The following is a 24,980-nucleotide window of genomic DNA, read 5'->3' on the forward strand; positions in this document are numbered from 1 at the left end:
TATTCTGTGATCGGCATGGGCTGGAACTACCCAAATGCATTCAGCCAAAAGGATCAAGCTAGCTTTTTATCAAAATTCTCTCCCATAACCAGGATAGCAGGACCGCCTAAGAAATGTAGTACAGAGGATGACTTTGATAAATCTGAGCTTGGGGCAAGTCATCCTAAGAAACAGAATACTATCCAAATTCAAGTTTCCATAGTTGAAGAGAGACAGTAATGAGCCAGGCTGTATCAAGCTCCGGAGCTGTCAAATTTCTTGACTATCAGTTTTATAAACGTTTTCCTTTTTTTTATTGAATGGCTGTCTGGAAGACTGAGTTGTTGATCTTCTTGTTCTAGGAAAAGTAAAATAAAGATAGAGGAAGGGGAACTCTCCCTCTTCCCCATTTACCAGTTCCAAAGTGCTATTTAATTAAAATCTATTTACAGTAACAGACCCTGACAGTACAAACACTTAACATGCACAAAGCAAATTCACCTCACTGCAGTTCATTAACCAGTTTCGCATTGGGAAAGTTAATTTTTTATAGTAATGATTCTTTAGCAATTTCACGGAAGAGTCCTAAACTCACTCTCACCCCATGCAGATGCCATAATGAGCCACAATTGCCATAATTCAAATACAGATAATGCTGGGCTACAAGAAAGATGACATGTGGGCATCATATTCCATGTGCACCTTTTAGGATTTTCCCCACAGTGACTCTCCGTCTAACACTGGAGATCAGGGCATGCTGGAGGTGAATTCTGTCTGTCCAAGTTACAGGACTCCAATAACAATATTCCCCACTGTAGCCCAAAGGCTCCAGTATTTAGAAGAACTGTTGCCTAGCTGTGTTTTCAGTCCAGGTTCAATAACAAAGAGTCTTTTCCTCACACAACCTCCATGGAAATCTTTCAGGCAAAACATGTTGACTCAGGCTTTCCATCCAAATAAAAATTTAATCCCTAATTACTAACACATATAGAAAGCTGAAACCATCAAAATTGTCTGAAGTAATGATGTAATTATTTTAGGTTTGTCAGAAAGTAGGCTTTTAGGTTACATTTATTGTTCTATCACTTCATAAATCCATTCCTATTATAGCCAAAACAATCATCACTTTCTGCTTAATTCTCTGAGGGATATTCTTATGGTAAAAACACATTTCATTTTTTAAAATAATCTGAAAACCGGTCATTAGTCTTATATGTATTTATTGCCCCTCAAACTCAGAATTTCTTTCAGAATTTTATACAAAAAGATTATCTAGAGGAAAAATCAAAATAGGTAAGGCTACATCATCCCATGGGGGAAGAAGTAGGAATATTTTTATTTACATTTAATTCTAATTGGAAATCACATCTCAGGTTGTAGTCAGTTGTACAACTAAATTATTTGTAAATGTACTGCTATTAGTCTTTAAGAGCCCTTGAAGGTTTAAGCCATGTGCTGTTTCAATTATACTTAGCATTTTAATATGTACTTTGTGAGTTTCCTGGAGCTGAACAAAGCTAAGAATCCCATTTTTAAAAACACCTACTTCACTGATTTGACATCTATTCTCTGCCACTATACACAAATCATCCACACTTTGCAGGGGGGAAAAAAGCCAGTGCCTTTGTATTAAATGATTTTTTACAAAGAAAACGTTCACCTTCAAGCCACTTAAAAGTGTGAAAACCATAGCATCATTATGGTGGTATCCAACTACATTGGTGCTATTTTTTTTTTAATTGGCACATATGTTACTCTGTTAAGGTTTGTGATTTTACTCATGCTTCTGCACTGTAATCTTGCAATACAAGAAAAAGTTAAGGTGTGTCTGACTCTGAAGGGCCCAGCTCTGTGGGTAGACCAATCTGTGGGTAGACTTTTTGGCTTTACTGATTTTGTTTCAGATACACAAAAGGGCAGAGAACTACCCCACTGATACACTTATAAGATGAGTTCTTAAAAGGAGAACCAATAGCAGATGCTTAGAAACACAAAAAAGCATCCTTATTTTTCCCCCTAGTTACATATATTTAGAGATCTACTCTATGAATTCTCTTGTATGCTTAAGTTCAAAAACATAGCAGTAGTAGGCATCCTTCAGTCTGCATAGACTATGGATCGCGCCCTTTAAAGTTTCAATTGAGGACTTCATTTACAGCATCTACTGTGACTATGAAGACCCACACGAGAGTGACAGTCCTCGCTGCATCTCTTGCAGATGTGGTGGGTGTCTGGCAAGTCCTTAGTGTGCTTTCTGTGCACTCGCTTCTCCTCTGCTAGCTGTCTGATCCTCATCTCGCCCTTCTGAAGGCCCTTGTGTAACCCCTGCCTCCATCTGCTGCGGTCATCTGCTAGTTCTTCCCAGTTGCCCAGCTCGATGTCTACCTCTCTGAGGTCTCTCTTGCAGACATCTTTGTAGCGCAACTGGGGGCGTCCGGGAGGTCTTTTGCCAGAGGCTAGCTCACCATACAGGATGTCTTTTGGAATCCTTCCATCATTCATCTGTGGACATGGCCAAGCCAACGGAGCCGACGCTGCCTGAGGAGGGTGTGCATGGTTGGGATTCCAGCTTGCTCGAGGACGGCAGTGTTGGTCACTCTGTCGTTCCAGGATATTGCAAGGATGCGCCTAGGCAGCACAAGTGGAAGACGTTCAGCCTCTTTTCCTGGCGGGCATACAGGGTCCAAGTCTTGCTGCCATAAAGGAGGGTGCTGAGGATGCAGGCTCTGTAGACTTGCATTTTGGTTTGAACAGCTAATCCCATGAGAATTTATAGAAAGATCTAGAAAAGCTGTATTTCATTTTCCTAATTTCACATGAAATGATTGTGAACATTTATGAATTAGGGTGAATTAATTATTAGGTGAATTTTACCTATTTACACTACACATTTACATTAATACCCTTTGTTGCAAATGGAACAAATTTAACTTATGAAGTCATAGTATGGCAAACACCTCATACTGCTGTTCAGAAACTCCTACTTTTTCCACTGGTGAGGCAAGAATTTTTACACAGCTATAATTTGATCTCTTATTAGTCACACTTTGTACAGAGAATAAACCTAGTTATCTGTAGTAAAACCATCTAGGGTCACAACTTGAATACTCTTGTGGTACAAACATCAGTCGACACCCCACAACAGCTTATGCAGGTTTAATTTTACCAATATAAGTAGTTTCATTAGCGTTTACTCAGGTGATTCAAGATAAACTTGGATTGGGACCTCCATATATTATTTATAGAGAATAATAAACACTTAATGTTAATATGTTCTTTGGAACAGTATGTATCAGATCTTTTTGGTCACCCCAAAACAGTCATTGGGCAAGAGAGAATATGATGTAGACTTGTGTTTACAGCACCCACCCGGGAGTTAAGAAAATCCTGACCCAGTCACCCTTTTTAATTAGTCATCATGTATCCACAGTGTAACATCTTATGAGACAGAGGCTGTCTACATTACCACTTCCCTTAGAAGGAAAGTGGTAATAAGGCTGTTCAGAGTTTACTAATGAAGTGCTGCTGTGCACAGGCAGCACTTCATTAAGCAAATTCCCCCCTGCGGCAATGCTGAAGTTTAAAACTTCGAAGCACCACCACGCATCTACCTGTGGCGCACCCGCCAGTACTTTGAAGTGCTGGGGCATCTTCGAAATCCTCTTGAGAAGTAAGGGTGTCAGGGATTTTTAAACATCTCTGGGCATAATCGTCCCCGTGGGCCAGGGAATACGAGCCTTTAGCTATATAAAAATCAGTGCAGGCACATGAAAAATCCAAAGTGTCATAAGCTGCCATTTAGCAGCAGCACCAACGGTCACTTTTTGTCAGTTGGTTTCCCTGGTAACCTGAACTCATGAATTATTTATAATCATGTACTTGAATTCTAGGCCTCTGATTGGGCGGAGGAGACCTTCTGGCACCTTCTAAGCCCCAGAGGACCTGACTGAAAACAGGTAGATAGAATTTTGGTATGCTAATCAGATCATGAATTATGTATGAGGACTAAGAATTTAAGCAGGTGCTGCGGAGCACTCTGCAGCCCTGGGAGCCCACTGACAGATCAGTGGCACCATATACGGAAGCATGGCTGCTCAGGCAGCGTCCGCAAGTCCCTTAGACCAGCCCACGGGGCAAAGATCTTTTTGAAGAGCTCCTGCTGAAACCACTCGTGGTGCCGCCTGCCATCGCAGCGCCGTTTTCGTCACTGCGTCAGTGCACTTGCTTCAAGGAGCAGCAAGCAGACCCTATGGTCAAGCAGACAGGTGGCGAACTGGCCTGCCATAAGGCGGGTACTGGGTACCTGGCTGCGTAACTCAGGGTTCGCCATTTTGTCTTGCCGTCATCACACCTGCGGCACCACTGCTCTCGCCGCCATCTTGAATTTTACCTGACTTGACAAATCTACTGGACAAGACTCAACTTACCAGACTTGGCTGTTACCACTCTACAGGACATGTAAACTTACCTACCTATACAAAACACAGACACACTGTAGTCTGGGACATCGGGGCCCCCATTGGGGAGGCAGGGGATCGTGCCCCTGCAGTGCGCCTGGTCCGATGAGGCTAGCGCAGTACCCAAGGGCCTGACCCTAAGGGCCGGGCCTATAGCCCAGGCATACAAAACATTTAATTATTAATAGTCTTTATTAAGTAGTAGTGTTAGTAATAGATCCAATATTAAGTATTTATAGATAAGATATTAGCAAGGTGAAGGCAAAAGCCTCCCTTATCTCATCTCCTATTGTACTTTCCCATTCTCCCTTCCATTACAAAGCGAGGATTCCTCGCCTCCACCAGTCTGTGGATAGAACACGGGCAGTGGAAATTTCACCCTATACTCTGTTTTCCTTTAAGCTAGTTACCTTTGGTCCTATTCCCAGACACATTATTAAATTAACTTGAGTTTTTGCCTTGCGGCGAAATAAAATATTCAGAGGAGTTCACAACAGGAGTCACCATGAATATAAATAATATAATTGTAAGTTAAAGTAGATACTACTATATATTTAATAAGTTACCTTTGTTTCTCTCTAATGTCTGTTTGTTTAATTTTGTTGCTGTCGGGGATTTTTATCTCTAGGACATAATCACCCCCGTGTGTCAGGGGAAACAAGCCTCTGGCTGAGGTAAAATCAATGCAGGGACATGGAAAAACTAAAAGCTCATAGGCCACCATTTTGTGGCCCCATCAACGGTCATTTGGAGGCAGCTAGCTTCCCTGGTAACTTGAATCCATGAAGCTAGGATTCAAACAGAGTCCTCTGATTGGCCGAAGGGAACAAGCTTCAGCAAGCTTCCAGAACTTTCGGCCGAGAGGGGGACCTAATTGAAGACTGTGCACACAGAATCATGAATATGGTAATTACCTCATAAATAATCATGAAAACTACCTATAAATCTGGAGCCCTCAGCTCATTCAGTGACATTGGGAAAAGAGAAGGAGCCCTGAGGGACTGCAAGGACTCTGCAAACCCCATGCAGAGCACCATTGACCACTAGGTGTCCTCCGTTTTGGAGGCCAGAGCTGTGAAATCACTGCGGCAACCGCCCTCTGGGTAGCTCTGCCTCAGAGCTGAGCTGTGAAATCACAGTGGCAGCCGCCCTCTGGGTGGCTCTGCCTGAAAGCTAAGCTAAAACACCACTGCACCAACCGCTCTCTGGATGGATCAGCCTGGGAGCTGGGCAGGGCTCTGCCCTGAGCTGAAATCACTGGGCAGCCACTCTGGTGGCTCTGCCCTGAGCTGAAATCACTGGGCAGCCACTCTGGTGGCTCTGCCCTGAGCTGAAATCACTTCAGCAACTGCCCTCTAGGTGGCTCTGTTCCAGAGCTGAAGGAATTGCTGTAGCTCTGCCTGAGATAAAAGTGGGTGTGGATCCAAGCAGAGCGAATCACTGCAGCCCTCACCTTTGGAGATGCTGCTCACGGGCCAATCACAGCAGCCGCAGTCTCTTCTAAAGGGAGACAATCAGCTGTGAAGCGGCGCCACCGTACCAGAGCCTCTGCGAACCCCAGCACCGCGCTCGCATTAAGGAGCGGCAAGTGGGTCCTCAGGCGTACTCATCGGGTGGCGAACTGGCTCGTGGCTCCGGCCACGGGTACTGCAGGCCCAGTGAAGAAACCTAGGACCCACCAACGTCATCGCCGCTCCTCCTGCCAAATCACCGCACACAAGCTGCACGGGTGCTGGGGCTAACCATCGTTAACTACACTACACCGGACTGGACAAACTACTGGACTTGACTCATCACCTGGATTGGACGACGTCTTCACCGGACACGTAAACTAATTAGGCCTACGGCTCAGCCTGGCCTTAAACACTACACTAAGAACTTATAAACACTTGATGGGAACCAGAGCCCCTCATAGGGGAGACGCGGCCCCTACTGTGCCGTCTCTCGACGGGGGGGAGGGTAACTCCTGGGGGTCCGACCCCGCAAGGCCAGACCTATTAAGCCTGCCACACTTGATTAAAAGCAGTACAGCTAGTGTTAGTTATAGTTAAATATTGTTTAAGTATAGTTAAATATCGTTCATAGTTTTACCAGTTTTCAATGTTAAGCAATCAATATAAATGAATAATAATAATAGTAATTAGTTTAATGATAAGAAGCTACCTATAACTTCTCCTTCTCCCCCTTACCCTTCCTTATTATTTCTCCCAAGTGGACTAAAGGTCCCGGGAAAAGGTTGGGGTTGGGAGGTCGTCAAAGGGCAAAGAACCCAGTGACCTCCGCCACCAGCCGCTTGGACTGGGAGTAGCGCCCTGGTCCAGATTCCCCTTCCCTCCTTCCACTTCCCTCCTTTTAACAAATATATCTTCCTTTGCGGAACAATAAATACAATATCACAGATATCCAGGATGGACTACACAGTTATATTTGTAAGTTAAAGTATAGTTAGGCATAGAGTTAATAATAGTATGAACTGGTTTGTGTGTTTGTTTTACTGTTGCTGTTGTGTTTTCGCCTGTTATTTGTGTTAATAAACTTTCTGTTAGTTATACTTTACACCAGTGTTGGTTTCCTTCTCCCTTCGCTGGCTGCCTGTCTGGTAGGGGGTGAGTGGACCTTAGGTGGAGTTCCATTGCCCTTTAGTGACTGCGTTACTCCTCCTGCCGGTGGGTAGTGGGATTCCCCCTTCCTCGAGGACCCCGGGTTCTGGCCCCGGCTCGCCCGCACGTTAATTGGCTACCATGTCGCGGGGGGAAACCACCGGGCGCTGACAGTTGCATGTTCAATAAATTAACTGGTTAGTTTGTTTCATATCTGGGTCTCGTCTTCTCTGCTAGCCCCTTCCCTCTGGGAGGTCTTTAGCAAGTCCTGAGTCCCAGGAGTGGTCCCTGGGGTGGCGTGCTCTCACGCCTTGGGCTTGCAGCAGGGTGTGCCCTCCCCGTTGAGTGACCTTTCTATGATGTCGGGGTTACCTGTCCCTACAAAGTCGCATCAAAAGGGACTTCGAAGATGCCCTGGCACTTCGAAGTACCGACGGGTGCACCGCGGTTAGATGCATGCTGCTACTTCGAAGTTTAAAACTTCGGAGTTGCCGCAGGGTGGGGGGAGAAATATGCTCAATAAAGTGTTGCCTATGCACGGCAGCACTTTATTAGTAAACTCCAAACAGTCTCATTACCATCCTTCCTTTGAAGGTAATGTAATATAATGTAGACACAGCCAGAGAGATTCAAATCACAGTATCTCAGACTATAGCACCTTCTTGAGAAGTGGGAGATTTTCTGTTTAAAATCTGACAGAAAGGAGAATTGAGCCAAGCTGTCCCCCATCTCAGGTGAGTGTGCTTTCCACATCACAAAAGTTTTCAAGCAGCATATGCAGAGAAGTCTCTAATTCATTTCTAAAATATCTTAGGCTCCCAAGTCACCTGATTCTCGAGGTGTTCCCAAATCATTTTTCACTAAGCGAAGACAGGCACTGAACTCAGACAGGTGTTAGGACACGCCATTCTTGTCAGTGTTTACCATTGCTAGCTTAGGAAGCTCTTTACCTAGTGTGCTAGCTTTGGGGAATCACATTCTTAAATGTTTAGTGCTTCCTACTGATACCGGACACCTAAGTGCCCATCTCAGCTTTGTGGAGTCCATTGCTCCTGTTGCCAAGAATCTCACCTAAAGAGTTCAGTCACAATAAAAGCATGTTTTGAATTCTTTTATCATTTTCATGGCTCTCCTGTGATCCCTTTTAGAATACCTCAGTAGTCTTGAGCTGAACAGTGAATACCAGGACTGGAGACAATATGACACCAGCCAGATAGAAAGGTAACACAGCCCTCCTACTGCTACTTGCAATTCTCCAGGATTGCAATAGTCCTTTTAGCCACTACTGCAATGGTTGCTCATATCTGACTAATAATACGCTATAACTGCCAAATCTTTCAAAGCCCATCCTGACTACCATATGTCAACTTATACTTACAGGACTGAGTTAGAAAAAAAATTAATAAATAATTCTTATGGAATTAGTTTTATAACATACACCTTGTGGGATTCACAAAAAACACATTTTTTTTTAAACAGTGCCCCCAACCACTGTATCCTGCATCCACTGATATCACTACCAAAGCTCCCATTAAAAGGATATGAAATCATGATTTTAATGAGCAGCCTATGCAATAAGTATGTAATTTTTAGACAAGTAAAGATGAGAAAGTCTATCCTAGCAGAGGCTACAACGTCTTAACACAAAAGAAACTACAGGATGAACCTCTCTAGTCTGGCACTCTGGTCAGACATGATTTTAGTTAGCTGGATGTCCACTTATCATGGGTGTTAAGTTTCCTGTGGTTTTATAAAGTTAGTTTACAACCACCAGTCCTAGCTCTCAGTGTTCTGGTCTAACTTACCCCTAAATATTTTTAAGAGCTTAGTGTTCTGCTCTAACTTACCCCTAAATATTTTTAAGAGCTTAGGCTACATCTACACTATAATGTAAATTTGATTTTATTAACATCTATTTTATAACACTGGGTTTTAAAAATTCAACTTCGACTATCCGCACCTCCCCACAAAGTCAACTCATTGCTGCCACACTAAATCACCAAACATCGACTGTTGCAGCAGTACATTGTGGGAACCTATCCCACGGTTCCCCCAGCCCCATAGCATTCTGGGTATTTTCACTGGGGCAGTATGGGAAAAATGCCCAAGTTGTTGTGGGTATGTAATGTCATCTTCCCACACTGCATTGCCCTCATTCTCCTTCCATGGAAAGCAAACGACCATTTTTCAGAGTGCAAGAAGGACAAGTAGGGAATCCTAGGTGAAGGAAAACCATATGGTTTGGCTTCAGAAAGTGTAGTGCATGAGGCAGGGGACTGTCATACTGCCCTGGGATGTCTGTGATCAACTGATCCTCCAGCTACTTTCCCCACATTTCAAAGCACCCCTACCTGCACAGAATGGTATGGCTTCTACCTGATAACCCAACTAGTACTCTAAACATGGGACTGCTATATCTGACCCCAACACATTCTATAAGGGGTGTCATGGGGGCGGGGGAAAATTGGTTGAAGGCCAGTTGAGACGGTCCCTTCAGTGCGTTGCTGAGTGAGGGGACCAGCCTCAACTGACTATGCGGGCCAGCACACCCACATTCTATTAAGGGTGTTGTTGGGGAGAGGGGTTCTCTCATACAAGCATGACCACCACAGCTTAGCTGCCACGGGCTTCCTGGTGCAGAATTCAAATTTGCAGGCTTCCTGTTACCGAAGTCCTGCGCACCTGGAGAGCAGTGGAGATGGAAGTGGCCAAAGCAGATAACTATGGGGCATTGTGGGATACATGCAGGACACCTCTGGAGGCTAATAAAGTCGATTTGAAGACATGGCATTTCCCCACTAGCCTTAAATTGAACTTGATGCTACCGCAAGTTACTTTCAATGGTGTTATAACATCAACCATAGCACTCCCTAAAAATCTACCTAATGGTATTTACAGTGAAGGCAGTGACATTGTATTAACCAAACAAACAAGCTAACTGCCTTAAAAATGGACTTTATCATGCAGTGTAGACATATCCTTAGTCAACAGTGGAAGTGTCGATAACGCTACTAGACAATATTGACCACCTACGGGTCAGCAAATTCTCTAATTTGGCACCAGTGAGGTCCCAAATGTGCTGGACTAGAGAGATTCAACCTCCATTGTACAGCAAAGAGCATGAAGTTTTTAAGAACAGCTTTTTCTGTTTGCATCACAATATTAATGATCACACCATGTACAGCTTACAAACTCAGAGTATTTGGTGTGAAGAGGAGGAGAGGCAGCCAAGGGGACATCCACCCTCAAACAAAAATATTGCAGCTCCCAGTTAAAAATAAGGTAAGATGGAAGGAATGCTTATATATAAATGTTACTAAAAATAAATATATATTTATGCTCTCTTTTCTTTTTCTGCTTTTCTTTTCTGATGTAGAGTCTTCAATTCTGTCATTACATTCAATGTTTTATAAACCCAGGCAATCTGAAAAGTAAGCATATTAACAGATGATGTCAATGCATCAAATTATAATCTGCATTATTAAAAAAATATAAAATTAAATACCTACCACTATTATTATAGCATTCAACAGCAACGGAGCTGAAAATACTAAGGAAATAAACATCCCTCTTGAATCAAAATACTGGTATTTAGAAAATAACCTGAAATACATAAAACAAATATTACTCAGAATACTTCACACATTGAACTTCAATAATTTTTGTACATACGTGTTCTTCTGTGCATTTGTATTTCAACCAATTCTACCTTTTCATTTCTGCATAATATTTTTGCTAATATGGTAGAATTAAGAGTATGAGTGCACTGCAATTCAGATCCTAAAGGCTAAGCTGCCAAGACTACGCTGCAACTGACATTGTCCCTGAAACTAAAAACCTACAGCTGGCCCATGCAAACTGACTGAGGCCTGCAAGCCTTGGGCTAGCTTGTGGGCATATAACTGCAGTGTAGACTGATCAGCCATCAACAGACTCACAGATAAGATGGTGACATTAAGATGGCCTACTCGTTATTGAAGAACCACTAAAAAGACATACCCCAAGTGACTAATGGACAATTGTCCTCTTTGTCAATGCAACTTTAGAAAGATATACTTATGCATTAGAAAGAAAACCTACTCTTGCATTGATGAAAATGCTCTTTTTGTAGAATTCAATTATTCCTGATATTTGAATTAGATCAGAATTCTCAAGCATTTATACCTCAAGTTTGGCACACACAGATTAATAACTGGATGTCTAAACAAAAAACACCAAACTTTCAGAGTGGTGCACACTGACAGCTCTCATTTAAGTCATGGGAAACACTGAAAGTTCAGTATCTCTGAAGGGAAAAAAAAAAAAAAAAAAAAAAGGCAGACCAATATTTTTAGGTGTCTAAATTCAGATTAAGAACCAGATTTCAGGCACCTAAAGATGCAGCTAAGGTGCTGTGACTTGCTGTTGCCCTGCTCTAGGGCTAGACCCCAATGGCTATGTCTACACTAGCCCCAAACTTCGAAATGGCCATGTAAATGGCCATCTCCTCATGGAAATAAGGGGACTTCGAAGTAGGCGGGGTCCTTTCGAAAAGGAGCTCCGTCGGGATGAGCCGTGCGGTGGTGAGCCACGTCAATGTTGAAGCGCCGCAGCTGCCCGCATGCTAATGAGGCACTGAATATGCATTCCAGCGCTTCATTAGTAAACTTCGAAATGCCCATTTGCGTGGCCATTTCGAAGTTTGGGGCTAGCGTAGACACGGCCAATGAGAGCCAGTTTTCCCCAGCACCTGCCTGAAGTAAGAAGGGGCTTTGAACTGTTGCCTTTCACCAACCTGAAGCAAGGTGGGAACCCCCCTGAACTAGTGACTTGGGGTTGGTTTGTACTCATGACACTGGGGCAGGGTGGCCGCCCACTGACCCAGAGGGGGAGGAACCCTTCTGGTAGCTTGAACCCTGCTACAGGTATACAGTAGCAAACAAAATAGAATACTCAGCACTTACTGCATAAATTTAAATATGAAAATAAAAGTTACATAATTACCTCCAATTCATAGCAGCCAGTTCATTGATATATTCAGCGCAATACACCAAGGCCACTACATCACAGAAGGAAACTAGTATTAGCTTGAACATTCTTTCCAGACAGGCATCTGATGGTCAGTTTGAATCTGTATGCATTGCCTGTACTATTACTTCCTGCTTAAAAAAATTAAAAATTTGGAACTTAAATAGCACAAAACTAATTCCAAATGTTTGTTCCACATGACACTCATTACACAATATGAAAGCAATTTAACAAAAAAGACAAATGCACAAATATAGTCTTGAAGAAAGAGATCAAATAATCAAATCTACAGTACAAAAGTGAAATTTTTAGGCAATGTTAATGGTGGTGCAATTATAAAATTTAACATAAAAGCAAAAACCTCATCCAAAACCAAGTAACTAGTTTAGAATCAAGGTTGTGATGCAACTCCTCATGTGTCTGAAGGCTAGGAGCCAAAGTGGACAGCATTTTAAGTATTGTGTTTTATTTAAAGCAATCTAATATCATACCATAGATAAAAGGCCAACAATGGCCAGCCTACTAGCATTCTCAATATTGGTAACAATAGTGCAGTTCTACCAGAGTCAGCAACAGTAGAATTTTTTGGAAGTCTGTCTAAAATATGACAGGCCACAGTATCTTCCAGGACCAAGACCAAAGTTTCTAATAACAGAATTGAATAGATAAAGGTGGTATGTAATAATCTGTAAAGATATAGACACAAACTGTAACACAAACTCAGGAAAGCTATTAATACTCACCCATGGTGAGAAAATGCCCTATCTGCAGGTAGTAGCGCTGGAAAGAAAAGCAGGTAAGCAGGAAGCAGAGAATGTGAAAAACAGCAAGTCCCAGCAGCCATGATTCAGACCAGTCTGTCTGCTGCAGACAAAACATGAAATCAATTAGGAAACCTGCAGGCAATGAACATAAGTTGTCACCTTACCTACACCAACACTAACTTTGTTGTTCTAGGCTTGCATATTAACTACCAGTCAGTCAGTCTTAGACTGTTCGCTTGGGGCCCTGCGAACCTGGACCTTTACTTTATTCTGCTGAATTACTGGCATTAGAAATGCAGAACATTGGAACGTAGTTAAAGTGATTTTCCCCCATTTGCCACTCTGAGGTGCCAGGGCCCAACAGCCCCTCCCCGACACCCCCGGGGGGCCCCGCACACAACCCTCTCTCCACCCCAGCAGGGCCTCTCCCTTCCGGGGAAGTTCGTGCCCCCGAACCGCTCGCTATGGTGGGCGGGGGAAGTTACCGCCAGTATCGTAGGAAGCCCGATGGGCACACGCTGCGGCGGCTCCATCTTTACTGTAGCCTGTTCCCTTCATTCTCGCGAGACTTCGGGGGGGGGAGGTCCTGCGAGACAAGCCTGGGTAGCGTCGTGAGCACGCGCGGCCTGTCGCCGCGTATATAAAGGGAGACAGCGCGCGCTCCTATTGGAGGGGCGGGTGGATAAGCTGTAGGGTGTCTAGTGCTGCGGTCTTGGGCTTTGCGCCGAGCTGTTCATGGAGCAGTGGAGGGCGCGGGAGGGGCTGGTGGGGACCCACACTGCTAGCTTTCGCTCCCGTGCTGCTGGGTGCTCGGTTCCCTTCTGCAGCGGGCGGTGGGGTTAGTGCGTGTGGGAAATGGTGAGGCACTTGGGCGGGAGAGAGGAGGAAACGGGAAAAAACGACATTTCCCCATCGCTTTGCAGTCATTGAGTGCTGCTGGCTGGGCCAGGAGGGTAGGATAAAAGCCCTGGGTTAGGGGGGCTCCAGGCTGCAGACCTGTGGTAGGAATATCGGGTGTCTCCGTTGCATGTGACTCTTAGGTTACAGATTTTTCCAGTGAGCAGGAGGACAGCAAATCATGCAAGGTACAGGAGCATAGGATGTGGGGCTCATGGGGGAAGCAAACAACTGATGAGGTGGTAGATAGTTCAGTGGCTTAGGCAGTGGCCTGCTAAACCCAGGGTAGTGAGTTCAGTTCTTCAGGAAGCCATTTAGGGATTGGGGCAAATAAACATCAGGGATGGTGCTTGGCTCTAGCAAGAGGCCAGGAGATTGGACTAGATGACCTCCTGAGGTCTCTTCCAGTTCTAGGAGATTTAACTCTAATTATTTCCCTTATGAAGGGTCAGGAAAATCATCTGGTGCTCAGTTTCCCCTGCTCCCTAAAATAAACTGTTGTCCTCACCATGTTCCACAGCCTCTGCTCCCAGAGGTGCTAGAATGGAAGGTGGGGTGGGGAGTCCCAGGAAGCCCTTCACTCAACTTTTTCCTGGTACAGAAGGCAGGAACTCCAACAATGATTGCTAAACAGGTGAATTATATCAACTTACTTGCCCACCCCCTCTCATTGTCAGACTTCACATGCTTAACTGCATGAAATTTGTGTCCCCAGAACTGCCTGCTGCAATATTTTTGTCTGATCAGGCATTGGGAGCCTGACCCAGAATGCAAATAGGTGGCACAGCTGTTACAGTTGAAGCTTGTCAGTATGCACTTCATCATCCTTGTGCCCAGTGAAGTCATGCACCTTTGACTTTGAAAACCTGGATGCTAAAAAGTCAACCTTAATAAATTTAACCCAATTTTGTAGTATAGACATACCTTAAGAAACCAGGATAAACGGTCCCTGGTGAATGGTGGGAAAATCTTGAGGCTGGCTCCTTCTCATGGCCCTCCGAATGAGTGGTGCCCATGTGCTTCCACCTACACATTCCCAGGGACAGTGTAGGGTGTAGTGATAAGAGACAGAAAGTGGAGTTAGACCAAATGGCTTCCTTCAGGCAAGGAAGGGAGATAATAGAGCTCCTGCTTCTATATGGCTGTGGGATGGATGACCACTACATTCAGGTGGCTGGGAGCCTGCTGGTTTTGCTTTCTAGACTGGGTAAGCTCTGCACAGCAGCAAGGAGGAGATGTAGCAGGAATGGGCCATGCAACCAGGTCACGCAGTTAATGGTGCTTGCTACCTGGGTTTTTCTGAACCCAAAGCTCTGTGTAACTTTTTCCTTTGTGAGGAAGTGTTAGGAAATCCATAGTTAATAGAAAGGTGTGCGTTGGTGTCTGATGGATGAATGGTGGGTTTCTAATGGTGAACCTTTGGTCTGTCACTGGGGATCTTAAGATGGAGTCACAGAGGAATCCACTCAGCTTGTCCCTTGTACCTGACCCCACCCTCTGCCTTTTACTCTTATTATGCCTGTAAATGTTACAAGAGAATATCGGTCTAAAACATGAAACACAAGTTAAGCAGTTTCAGGTCATCTGTTATGCAGGTGTATTTCTACATATCAACACTCAAAAAGAGGTAGACTATAGGTTTTCCTGTGCTTTTTAAAGTGAGATGCTTCAGTAAGTGTTGTTTTTTTTTTTTTAAATAGAAGGACTGACAGGATAGCAGCAGAGTCATGTCTCTCCCGGTGGCTAAGATTTCCAGGATCTTTCTGCCACATGAGACTACTTCAACTGGCACCCTATTGAATGCCCCCCCCCGCCCGTGGTCCCCACTCCGGTAGCTAAGATAGTTGGGGTTTTGCTGCCATCCCCTATGTTGGCAATTTCTGTGTAGTGAAGAGGGAAAACAAAAATCTTTTTTCCTAGCCTTTTCCTTCCTCTTTCTTCAAACTTTGCATCCCTTCGCTCAGGGAAGAGTGGGTGGAGGGCCAGTTGAGACTACAGACTGTGCACAGAAGCTGTATAATGAACTGAGAAGCCAAAGACCCTCCCCTGAGCAACTCTCTTTTTTCAGAAACTTCACTATCAATTTTTTCTTCCTGCTTTTGATTGTTCCTGTGTGATTTTCAGGGATCAGATGCAATCAAGGGAGGGCGGACAGTGAGTTGATGGTCAGCTGAGAACACAGAATATGCACAGAAGCTGCGTAGTGGACTCAGAACCCAACAACCTTTTCCTCAGAAACTCTCTTTTTTTCCCAGATCTTTACTATCTATTCTTCATGTTTTTCATTGGTCCGGTATTATTTTCAGGGATCAGATTCAATCAAAGGAGGCGGAACAGTCAGCGGATGGCCAGTTGGGAAGACTCACACTTGCTGATTTTTATAAAATCCTTGATAATTCAGTTGCAGAAGAAAGAGATTTCTGTTAACTGCCATCTTTCTAGATGTCCTACTTTTTCCTTCTTTCTGACTAGAATAATGGACGTTTGCTTACCATGGCAGGGGAATGAGGGCAATACAATGTGGGAAGATGATGTCCAATACCCGTGAACATACCAGAATGCTATAAGGATGAGGGAACTGTGGGATAGGTTCCCACAATACAGTGCTGCAGCAGTCGATGTTTGCCGATGGAGTGTGGTAGCAATAAGGTGACTTTATGAAAAGCATGTGGGGAGGTGAGCATAGTCAAATTCAAATTTATAAAATCCAGCTTTACAAAACTAATAATCTTAATTTATCTTTTAGCGTAGATGTAGCCATGCTAACTCCTTGTGACCACTCTGTCTTCTCCCTGCTGGTTTGCTTAGTTATGCTAAGATTGCTACAAAAGCTCCAGAGCAGTGTTTCCCAAATTAATTTGGCCATGGATCACTTTTGGGCTTGGAATATATTAACAGAACACAGACATACGGATCTGGGGTTGGGGTGCGGGGCAGGTTCATAATGCACATCATGCTCAAAAGTTGATTTAAAGAGTACAGTTTTTTAGATCTCTTTTATTTTACAAAGAACAAAAAATATGAGAAAATTATATGAATGAACAACTAATGTCCTTGCTACAGAGGGAAATACTCTAAGAGAGCAGAGCGTAAGTCATGCAGGTGCTGTGCACTGACAATGCAAATATCCTCATTGACTGTCAGAATGTTACTAAGTATAGGAAAGCAGTCAAAGTTCTTTTCTTCTATGGACGATGTTCAAAATTGCAATTTCCCTGACAATGACATTTTCCCCATTGCAGAAAAATGTCACATTCTTTCCTTGCAGCAACAGATTGACTTCATTTAATTTTGTAAAAATATTTGCAAGGTACTTAAGTCTCAGCAGCTACAAGGAACCTGTCAAACAGTCAGACAGTTGAAACTTGGAAGGCAAGAAAACCAGTAGTTCACTGTGAAGCTCAAAACGTCTTACAAGCACGCCCACAGCCTCCGTTGCCTCCTCTCCCATGGCCTCCACTGACATTGTTGCTCTGGTTGGGGGTGGCGACCAATACGAATGGCACCCTGCCCTCTGCAGCACCCTCTGGGCCAATTAGAATATGTAGAGGCATTGCTGGGAAGCCCTGTGCCAAGTGACAGGAGCAGCCAGCAACCTCCCGGCTTGGTAAAGCAGCCAGTCGGGTTCCGACAACGCGCTGGCAACCAGGCCACCCCCCTCCCCCATCTTCCCAAGATGCTTGTGCAGAGCAAATGCTGCTGCCATGTGGGGTTGGGGATGGTGCTGCTTCACCATCCCACCCACTTATTGCACAGCCCAGGGTCACCACCTCCCTGCTCTATGGCGGCACCAAGTTCTGTGAACAGTAGAGCAGTAAGGGCGACAACTACACTGTGGAGGTGGTGATGCAGGTGATTTCCCTGAGTTCCCTTGCCTGCTCCCGTAAGCGCCCCTCCCTCTTTCAAGTGGAGCATGGCTGTGTATTAAAATACAGTTAAAATGTGCCACAGCATAGTTTCAAACGAATGCTGCTTGGGGATGGGGCCTGGAAGTTCAGTCATTCTCAGTAGCCTAATGTTGGCCAGTTATAGAGTTCAGTCGGTATTGCTCACCAATTAGTATCCAGTCACCCACCTACAACAGCTGTTTTGCTTTGTTCCAAGCTATGATCCTAAAAACACTCTGCCCATAAAGAATTCATGTTGTGTTAGACATAAAAAAATTGGTAAAACATTGTAAAGGAGATGGTAAGATTGTAAAAGGAAGACTTTGTTTTGCTTCTGCTGCAAGTTGTTTAGCAGTCTTGCCGTGGCTACCTCATTTACTGAAAATGGTTCAAAGTACAGGAAATATCTCTTCAGTTCCTATTTGGAAAATTTACAGAAGTGGAAAGAACTTGAATATGAAAGAACAGAAAACTATAAAAAAGAAAATGTACATGTTATCAAGTGAGAAGAAGAATATTGGAGCCAAATGTTTGAGCCTCTGGTTGCTTTTGGTGTGAGTTCTTGGTGTGCAAAACCTGGCATTCCATGGGACAAATGCAAAATTACACATTGCAGGTAATGGAAACTTTATGAAATATATGGACCAACTAGCTTTGTTTGATCCAGTCATGAAGGAGTATTTATGTAAAACAAATGACCATGAAACTCAGGCTGCATCTATACTTAACCTGGAAAGTAAATGGCTGCTACACAAATTTAGGTACGCCAACTGCATACCTAAAATCTACTTTGCAACCACCAACTTTTGCGGCTGTTGTCACGGCAAAAGGTCGATGGGAACGCTTCTCCCATTGACCTTCCTTAATCCTCGTAGCTCATGAGAGCCATGTCTACACGTGCACGCTACTTAGAAGTAGCGGCACTAACTTCGAAACAGTGCCCGTCACGGCTACACGCGTCGGGCGCTATTTCGAAGTTAACTTCGACGTTAGGTGGAGAGACGTCGAAGTCGCTAACCCCATGAGGGGATAGGAATAGCGCCCTACTTTGACGTTCAGTAGGGACCATGTAGTCGTTGCGCATCCCGCAACGTCGAAATTGCAGGGTCCTCCATGGCGGCCATCAGCTGAGGGGTTGAGAGATGCTCTCTGCAGCCCCTCAGCTCAGTGGTGGCTGCGTGGAGCGGCCCCTTAAAGGTCCCCCCTGCTCCCTTCCTGTGCAGGAAGCTGAGGGAACATGCAGGCAGCAGCCCAGACACGCGGCCAGCCTGCATGTCCCTCAGCAGCCACAGGACCATCAATGGCCGCCCGGCAGCCCCCCCAGGGGACCCCCCCCAAGGGGAGCCAGGGCAGCCAGCCCAGCCAGGTGGGCAGCCAGGCTGGCAAGCGGCAGCGGGGCCCCTCCTGGACGGAGGCCGAGCTGTGGGACCTGCTGGGGCTCTGGAGCGAGGAGGAGGTGCTCCAGGTAATGGGGAGCAAGAGGCGGAACGCGGATGCGTTCGCTCGGCTGGCCGACGGCCTGGCTGCCCGGGGTCACCCTGCCCGCACTCCTGATCACGTCAGGAGTAAGGTGAAGGAGCTGCGGCAGGGTTACTCCCGGGCCCGGGATGCGGCCGGCCAATCTGGGGCCGCCCCCGTCACTTGCCCCTTTTACAGGGAGCTCAGGGCCATCCTGGGCCCCTGGCACACCTCCTCCCCTCCGGCCACCCTTGATACTTTGGCTGACGAGCCCCAGCAGGCCCTTCAGCCGCAGTCCACCCCGGAGGTAAGCCCCGCACCCCGGGGGCCCCCCCCCGGAGCCCATCCCCGGGCCATCGCGGCAGGAGGAGGAGGAGGAGGAGGAGGAGGAGGTGGGCTCCTCCTCCGCAGAATCTGGGCTGCAGATCCTCCTCCTGCCATCCCGGAGCAGCAGCCGGGCCTCCACCCCCCGGGGATCTCTGGACCGTGGGAGTGGACCGACAGGTATGTACCCCCCTCTGGTGTACACCCCTGGGCTTGAGGGGCGGGGGGTAATAGATATGTGTCCAGGGCCCCCCACATGCTCACATGGCCATGGCCCCAAGGACAGCAGGGCCATGTCTCTCACAGCAGTGCATCAGCCCCTGCCGCCCACACCCCGCACGACAGTGCCATGCCCCATCCCCAGGGCAGGGGAGAGCGGAACCTCGAGGGGCCCCCGGGAGGAGGGGGTGGGACACCCCGCAGCAGCAGCAGCAGCAGCAGCATGTGATGGAGTGGGGGGAGTGCAAACGGGAGACTCAGGCTAGATATGAGCAACAAGAGCCGAATAGCTCCCAGGGGCAAAGGATGATCGTGGGGCTACAGCTGGCATGTGACACCTCTGCCCTGAACAAAGAGGAGGGAGGAGCCGAGCTGGCTTTGAATCGGGGCGGGGGCCACAGGTAGAGGCTAGGGGAAGGGAGAGCTGGAAGGCAGCCAGCCTGAGGAGGGGGAAGCTGCATCCCAGAGGGGCCCCCCTTGGGGTCTTCTCCCCAGGACGGGTTGGAAGGACTGTCTCTTCTGACAGCTGGTGCTGTCACTCCTGGGAGAAACTGGGCATCTGTGGCCTAAGAAAATTCTCCTGTCAGACCCTGCGGAGTGAAGTGAGAGTTGCTCCCACCAGGGGACGGGGTGCAGTGCAGGGGGACCCCTGAACCCCATCCATCACAGCAGCATCTCCCGGGGACGGGGCTGGGGAACCTGCAGCACAGGGCTGGGGGGACAAAGGCCGCGGCTCGGGGCCCACACTAACGCCTGTCTCCATTCTTCTCCCCCACCCCTCTGCTGTGTCCTGCAGCTGCACCATCGGAAGGACCAGAAGAGAGCACCGGCAAGGCATCAGTGGTCCCGGAGACCCCTCCAGGGCCATCGCTCCAGGCAAGCCCCTCAGCCGAGGACCGACCGGCCCCACGGCGGGCTAGACGGTGGACCCCGCGCCACCACCAGCCGATGGCAACGGACCCCCAGCTGCTGGCCATCCACCGTCGGCAGCTGGAGGTCGCGGAGCAGCACCTGCGGGTGGAGCAACGCCACCTGCATCTGCAGGAGCGGGCGCTGGCCTGGCGCCAAGAGGCATGGGGGGCCTACATGGAGACTTTCAACCGCCTGGTGGACTACCTGGCCCCCCATGCCGCGCCGGCCGCCACAGCGCCCGCCCTGCCTGCTCCACCCGCCGCACCACCAGCTGCTCCGCACGTCACCGTCCCCTCCGCCGTCGCCCCACCACCGAGGGCCGGAGCGCCGAAGGACCCCTGTAGCCAGCTGAGACTCGCCGGGCATATCTTCCGGTCCGCCCCGCCCCCAGCCAGCCCCGGACAGGGCTGCGGCCGCGGCAGGGCTCCTGGCCGCCCACGCCCAGTGCCGGACTTTAGGGGCGAGGGGGCCGGGACGTGGCCCCCCCCTTGTATATAGTTGGGACTTATTAATTTGTGCCCCCCGTTTGCCCCGTCCCCCCCATGTAAATAGTTCTCCCCTTTATCATCCCTGGTTTGCTTTTTGTTAGTGAACAAACTTTTTTATTACTATTGTTTTATTTGTACATATTACTTTGGTTCCACACGTTGTATATAGTTTGTTCTTGTTTTATTTATAGTTAAAAAAAAAAGTTCTAAAAGAAAAAGCAGTTTTTAAGTTCAGCCACAAGTGCATGCTGTCATTTGTCCAGGAAAAGTGGGAGGGGGGTGCGGTTGGGTGCTCCATGGTGTGGGCGTTGGGGCAGGGAGTGTGGTGGAGGAAGGGGTGGGCAGTGGGGGGCCTGGCAGAGTTCACCCCGCGGCCTCATCATCGAAGTGGGCCCGCAGGGCCTCCCGGACCCGGGTCCCTTCGGGGTCCACCTGCCGACTGGGGGCAGCGGGTGGCTGCACGTCGGCCCTGCCGGCCTCCACAGCCCAGCCCTGGAAAAAGGCCTCCCCCTTGCTCTCCACCAAATTGTGCAGGGCGCAGCAGGCACCCACAATCGGGGATGTTGTTGGGGCCCGCATCCAGGCGGGTCAGGAGACATCTCCAGCGTCCCTTCAGGCGGCCAAATGAGCGCTCCACCACCTGGTGCGCGTGGTTCAGGCGCTGGTTGAAGCACTCCTGGCTAGTGGAGAGATGGCCCGTGTACGGGTGCATGAGCCAGGGCTGGAGGGGGTAGGCCGCATCTGTGATGACGCAGAGGGGCATGGTGGTGTCCCCCAGAGGAATCTCCCACTGGGGGATGTAGGTCCCTGCCTCCAGCCTGCAGCGCAGGCCCGAGTTCTGGAAAACCCGGGCGTCATGGGTGCTGCCAGGCCAGCCCACATAAATGTCCTGGAAACGGCCCCGGCTATCCACCAAGGCCTGGAGGACCACAGAATGGTAGCCCTTGCGATTGATGTAGCGTCCTCCACTGTGATGCGGGGTGCGGATGGGGATGTGAGTCCCATCCAGAGCCCCGAAGCAACTGGGGAAGCCCAGGGTGGCAAAGGCCACGATGGTGGCATGTGGGTCCCCCAGCCTCATGAGCCTGTGTAGGAGCATGGCATTGATGGCACGCACAACCTGCAGGGAAAGCACATGGGACAGCACCAATGAGGGGTGAGCAGGGTGTGCGTGGCCCTGCCCTGCCCTGCCCTCCCCTCCCCTGCCCTGTCCTCCTCTGCCCGGGCCCACCTCCCCTGCCCTGCCCTACCCCCGTGGGTTCTCTTACCTCCATGAGGACAGCCCCGACGGTGGCCTTGCCGACACCAAACTGCTGTCCCACGGATCGGTAGCTGTCAGGAGTGGCCAGCTTCCAGACAGCGGTGCCGACCCGTTTCTCCACAGGGAGGGCACGCCGCATGGCGGTGTCCTGGTGCCTGAGTGCGGGGGTGAGCCACTGGCACAGCTCCATAAATGTCTGCCGGCTCATCCTGAAGTTCCTGAGCCAGCGGTCGTCGTCCCACTCCTCAAGCACCAGCCGCTCCCACCAGTCGGTGCTGGTGGTGTAGCTCCACAGCCTCCGGCGTGTGAGGCGGGGGTGGGGGCGGGGTGCTGCAGGGTTGGGGGTTGAGCCCTGCTGCCCTGGGGGCAGCTCCTCCTCCGGTGTAGCAAGGAGGTGCTCAGCTGCCTCCCGCATGGCAAGGATCAGGGCAAGCCCTGCTTCTGCCGGGAGGGCTGGGGGGACCTCTGGCTGCTGCTGCTGCTGCTGCCGGGGGTCCATGCCTGCGTCGCCCGGGGTCTGTGTGCCTATGGCTCCTCAGACCGCATGCTGTGCAGGCTGAGTGTGTCTGGGAGGGGCCCTTTAAGGGAGCGGCTAGCTGTTGCCCTGGAAGCGCTAGTCCGCCCTGTGACCCTGTCTGCAGCTGTGCCTGGCTTCCCTATTTCGATGTGTGCTACTTTGGCATGTAGACGTTCCCTCACAGTGCCTATTTCGATGTTGTGCTGCGCAACGTCGAAGTTGAACATCAACGTTGCCAGCCCTGGAGGACGTGTAGACGTTATTCATCGAAATAAGCTATTTCGATGTAGGCTTCACGTGTAGACGTAGCCGAGGAGTTACAAGGTCAACATTAATCCTGGAAAAGTGACCCCTGAGCAGTTGATCTTCTGTGACAATGTAGACGAAGCCTTGTAAAAACTTTGCAGAATAAGCTGATTCATCTCCTAGCAAATGCTATTGAAAAGAAAATATTAGAAGCTGTCCATTCAATTATTCTGGACTATATACCAGATGCAAGTAATACTGAGCACATGAAAATTATAATTTGCTTTATAGGTGCATCAAAGTCATTAAAAAAACAAGGCATTAGAAATAGCTGGGCATGTAAACATGGAGGTACCCTACTATGATCAGGGCCATGATTTCTGTTTATCTTCCCACAATTATTGTTATAGTCAGGGTTAATTGATTCAGGGCTTTATAGTCTATGGTAAGTCACCAGGTGTGTACGTTGGCTTTCAATACTGGCTACACCCCAGGGTGCCATTTTGGGAAAGCAAGAGGGGGCAGCAAACTGTGCATAGTGGGGTGCTGCTTGCTCTTCCTATTCCCCTGACTATCAGAAAGTAAGGGGAAGATATACAGATTGTGTGACATGCTTCTCCAGCCCTCCCACCCTCTTCATCAGCTAGGGAGGGAAAGGAATGTAGACAAGTTGTGTACGTCCCCAGACTCCTTGATGTGGGAACACAAAGAAGAGCAAGCAGTGTCCCTGTACAGATGGGTCTTGCCCCCTTGCCCTCCCAAAATAACCCTTGGCCACACGAGAGTACTACATGGACTTTTGCATGTAATAAAACACCTTCATCTTGCAGTGTTGTATGGTTGTTTTGATACCTTCTCTTACCTCCAGTGAGTGAGTATACTGCTTTTGGGGTTTAAGGTGTGGCCCAATAATTTATACTGCTGCATTTACCTTGCCACAATTAAGCTTGTCTTTGCCAAACATAGGCATGCCAATTGCAGTCTGGGTGTCCTCATCCCAGCTAGGCAAAACAAAATCCATAGGTGTTTTCATAACTTGTGCGCCGGAGATAACCTTTGCTAAGCAACTGAACCCAAATTCTTTGTATATATTCCTTGAAAGGCACAGTACTGACCCTGTGATTTTACCTTTTAACATACTAAATAAACTTTGTTCCATCATTCTGATAATGATGAAATGACTGATCCAATGACTCCTGATACCAACACAGTTGCAGTTTACAATGATAATGGTAGGTGAATTAACAGGAGGGATCATGAAATTGTGATGGCATTTACCACGAGGGCAACACAAATATAAGGATGTAGAGAGACTTGGGATGGACACAAATACCTGCTCAAGGAATTAAAAACTTGTTTCCAACAAAACCTGATGGTATTTCCCTTGAAGGTAAGTACAGTAAACCAACAAAATACACAGCTTCAAGCTGTGTGTAACTCGCTTTAATGTGAGTTAAGCACAACTTGAAGCTGCTCTGCAGCTGTCACCCTGACAGCGGCGCCTCTGGGGGAAGGCAGGGAGAAGGCTTTTAGCCTGTTTAAGCTACCTGCCTACCTGCAGGCAGCTAGGCAAGCTAAGAGCCCCTTCTCCCTGCCTTCCCTTAGTGGCACCACTGTCAGGCTGCCAGCTGCATGGCTGGGGGAAGGCAGGGAGAAGCAGCCAGGAAACTGATCATCTCCTGTTGTTCCCAAAATCCTCTGGGGTCCATTAAATCACCCCCTCCCCCTCAAAAAAAGAGGTTAAAAGACTGACTGCTGCCACAGCCTGGAGGAGCTGCCACCTCTTTCGCCAGAGTCACCATGTGCTCCTCCCACCAGGGGTGGGGTGTGTACATGGAGAGACTGGCACTTGCGTACACACCCTACCACTGTCACATCTATTGTAACGATACTCACACAACTGAACACTTGTTGGGTGAGACCTACGTGAAGCTGAAACAGGACACAACATTGACCTGACAAGT

The 24,980-nt window shown here is 47.9% G+C and overlaps 1 protein-coding gene across 1 annotated transcript; it reads right to left on the reverse strand.

The window, feature by feature from the left end:
- Positions 1-210: 210 nt before the first annotated feature.
- TMEM18 (transmembrane protein 18) lies at positions 211-13,370 on the reverse strand. Its single transcript, XM_074991207.1, has 5 exons — positions 13,293-13,370; positions 12,787-12,907; positions 12,020-12,074; positions 10,546-10,639; positions 211-10,460 (listed from the first exon to the last, which is right to left on the reverse strand). The coding sequence occupies exons 1-5, from the start codon at positions 13,338-13,340 to the stop codon at positions 10,371-10,373; spliced, it is 408 nt and encodes a 135-aa protein (XP_074847308.1). The 5' UTR covers positions 13,341-13,370; the 3' UTR covers positions 211-10,370.
- Between the last annotated feature and the right edge of the window lie 11,610 nt (positions 13,371-24,980).

The sequence above is a fragment of the Carettochelys insculpta genome, chromosome 3 (assembly GCF_033958435.1).
Source record: "Carettochelys insculpta isolate YL-2023 chromosome 3, ASM3395843v1, whole genome shotgun sequence".
Classification (NCBI taxonomy): Eukaryota; Metazoa; Chordata; order Testudines; family Carettochelyidae; genus Carettochelys; species Carettochelys insculpta.

Excerpts from the sequence above, each read along its gene's own strand:
- TMEM18 (XM_074991207.1), bottom strand. The coding sequence starts at position 13,340 with ATGGAGCCGCCGCAGCGTGTGCCCATCGGGCTTCCTACGATACTGGCG. Across the intron at positions 12,908-13,292 it reads GGCTTCCTACGATACTGGCG|CAGACAGACTGGTCTGAATC; the intron begins GTAACTTCCCCC and ends TTTTGTCTGCAG. Across the intron at positions 10,640-12,019 it reads CTGGCTGCTATGAATTGGAG|GTTATTTTCTAAATACCAGT; the intron begins GTAATTATGTAA and ends TATGTATTTCAG.